The sequence below is a fragment of the Octodon degus genome, unplaced genomic scaffold (genome assembly GCF_000260255.1).
Source record: "Octodon degus isolate 3935 unplaced genomic scaffold, OctDeg1.0 scaffold01097, whole genome shotgun sequence".
Taxonomy (NCBI): domain Eukaryota; kingdom Metazoa; phylum Chordata; class Mammalia; order Rodentia; family Octodontidae; genus Octodon; species Octodon degus.
The window spans coordinates 13,827-14,428 of record NW_004525673.1 but is presented as its reverse complement, the minus strand read 5'-3'; the positions used below and the strand labels follow the sequence as shown (position 1 = coordinate 14,428).

The 602-nt window shown below is 36.0% G+C and overlaps 1 protein-coding gene across 1 annotated transcript in view; it reads right to left on the bottom strand.

Moving 5' to 3' along the window:
• The window catches only part of LOC111814891 (vesicle-associated membrane protein 7), a gene marked incomplete at its 5' end in the record, with an annotated part of 7,380 nt that extends 7,310 nt beyond the window's left edge, over positions 1 to 70 (bottom strand). Inside the window, one exon of the mRNA XM_023708780.1 lies at positions 1 to 70. Within this exon, the coding sequence (XP_023564548.1) occupies positions 1 to 70 (70 nt within the window).
• Positions 71 to 602: the final 532 nt, after the last annotated feature.

Genomic DNA, 602 nt, shown 5'->3' with positions numbered 1-602 from the left:
CCACAAGATTTTCTGTTTTATCTATCAATAATTCCAATCTTTCTCCTCGCTGAGCTACCAGATCTGAAAATATTAGAAAAGAAAGATTATGTTTTATATTACACATGTATACTTTTATCCTTATTTTAATCCAAATCTGATTTTAATTAGTTAATGTTATGGTTTGTGTCTAGCTGTCCCCTCAAAGCCTCATGCAGTCATTGGGGTGGACTTCTAGAGTTTATGGTTAATTCTTGATCCAATGCTGGGATTATAGATATGAGTGCTGCACCCACATATAGACTGAATGCAATATAAGGAAGGGAGGGGGCTTGCTTTCTGCCACCACAGCCTCTGCTCCTTCTTTTTGCTCTTGCTGTTTTACTATTTTCCACCACCATGAACTTCTGTCCTCTGCCATGTGCCACTCTGCTTTTGAGCCAGCTGAGTATGGACTGAAACTTCTATAAACTGTGAGCTAAATAAACCTTTCCTTCCTTAATTTTGAGTGTCAGGTATTTTGTCCCAGAAATGAGAGAAAATTAACTGAGACAGTTAATATTCTTGGCAACTCTTAATTATTATAGATCTATACCTATAAAGAATAAAAGATTCTAACTTAT